The 1875-nt window shown below is 41.5% G+C and overlaps 1 protein-coding gene across 1 annotated transcript; it reads right to left on the minus strand.

The window, feature by feature from the left end:
• Positions 1 to 362: 362 nt before the first annotated feature.
• On the minus strand, positions 363 to 1307 carry LOC116872933 (putative olfactory receptor 9A1). The gene is given in 1 exon segment (XM_032866448.1): positions 363 to 1307. A coding segment is annotated over 1 exon segment (945 nt).
• Between the last annotated feature and the right edge of the window lie 568 nt (positions 1308 to 1875).

Below are 1875 nucleotides of genomic sequence, written 5' to 3' on the forward strand. Positions count from 1 at the left end.
CAGAATGAATTATACTCCTCCTTGCTTTTCCCATTCAAAGAGCTGAGTGTTCCAAGAAATATCACATATATTTTGCACATTTATACCTGTTAAATTTATACTATAAGATGTATTATAACTACAGAAGCATGTATGAGAATATATATCCAATTAAAAAATAATAATGAGATCTCCCATTGTAGGAATCATCTGATTATAAATTGGAGCACTGTCGTGTCTTAAAATTCTCTTGAAGAATTTTGTGGAATTCTCATGTAGATCACAAACAACTTAGTGTTGAAAATGATCATTTCAGATTGCATTATTGCTTTCAGACTACTCAGGTCCATGACGATGTGTCTGTGATTGTCCTTAGGACACAGCTACCCCTTGAGGAGTTGATGGCAGCATTTCATGAAATCTCGAAAGGCCTCTATAAATTTATCATTCCGGAGGGTGAAGATGAATGGGTTCAGAAAAGGGGTCACCACTAAAACCATCAGTGATGCTACCCTGTTGTACTCAGCTGCCTGTGTTTGCTTGGGTTTCACATACAGGAACAAGCAGGTGCCATAGCCAATCACAACAAAGGTGAAGTGGGATGCACAGGTAGAGAAGGCTTTCCTCCGACCAGAGGCTGAAGGGATCCTGAGGATGGTGGAGATGATGTAGGTGTAGGAGATGATTGTAGGGATCAAAGAACCAACAATAATGAATACAGCCATTAAAAAAAGAATAAACTCTGTGAAAAGGCTGTCATCACAGGATAGTTTGAGCAGTTGCCCTCGTTCTCATAAAAAATGGTCTAACACATTTGATTTGCAGAAGGTAAGCTGAAATGTGGCACAGACAGGCCAGATTTGAAATAGGAACCCAAACACCCATGACACAATGACCACCCAGATGCAGGTGTGGCTGTTCATAATGATGTTGTACCTCAGTGGGTTACAGACAGCCACATAACGGTCGACAGCCAATGCTCCCATTAATACCAACTCTGACGAACCCAAAGAAAGGTACAAATATAATTGTGCACTACATGCTGTCAAAGATATTGCCTGCATCCCAGGGAGCAGTAACCCCCAGAGCATCAAGGGGACAGCAACTGATGTGATCAGGATCTCTAGGACAGAGAGGTGGCCAAGAAAGAAATACATGGGGGACTGCAGGCGTTTATCAACACTGACAATCACAATGATGAGCATGTTCCCCATGACTGTCACTGAGTAGAGAAGGAAGAATGTGGCAAAAAGAATATTGTGTAGTTCTTTGGAGCCACGGAAGCCAAGTAGATAAAATTCAATGGCACTAGAATAATTCTTCAACATTTAGTCCTGTGTCTTGCCCTTTATGAAATCTAGAGAACAAAGGAGAGCTTACATTCTTCTAATTTCAAAGGACTGAAGCTATTCCCAAGTCGAAGAAGTATTATCTCTGCTCTTGGGTTCCACATCATGACCAATGGGCTCATCTTCTAGTATTCTCTGTACAAGGTTGATGTGAAATGTTTTATGAAGAAAATACATATTAGAATAAATATACATATGCAAAAAGGTGAGCATTAGTCACCAACAACCCCCCCCCCATATGCACCCTCGTCTTTCAACTCACTGGTCCTTCTGCCCCTAACTCTGCTCTGACCTGCCACCCTGTCCACTTCCCTGACTACAATGAGCTCATTTATAACACCAATGCTTCCCTCCTGAATGCCCTAAACCATATTCTCTGCCCCTTATGTCCATGTCCTACAGAATCCTGACAATCCCACCCAGATATGGTATCTTCTTCCCTTCATCTCCACTGAATGTGCGCTCTATTTGCCTTATGTTCACTTGAAGTTCTCACTTCAGTTATCTTAATCATTACTTCAGTCTGTTGTTAGAGCCAGCTTGCAGA

Source organism: Lontra canadensis, unplaced genomic scaffold (genome assembly GCF_010015895.1).
Source record: "Lontra canadensis isolate GAN:19392208 unplaced genomic scaffold, GSC_riverotter_1.0 scaffold2, whole genome shotgun sequence".
NCBI lineage: Eukaryota > Metazoa > Chordata > Mammalia > Carnivora > Mustelidae > Lontra > Lontra canadensis.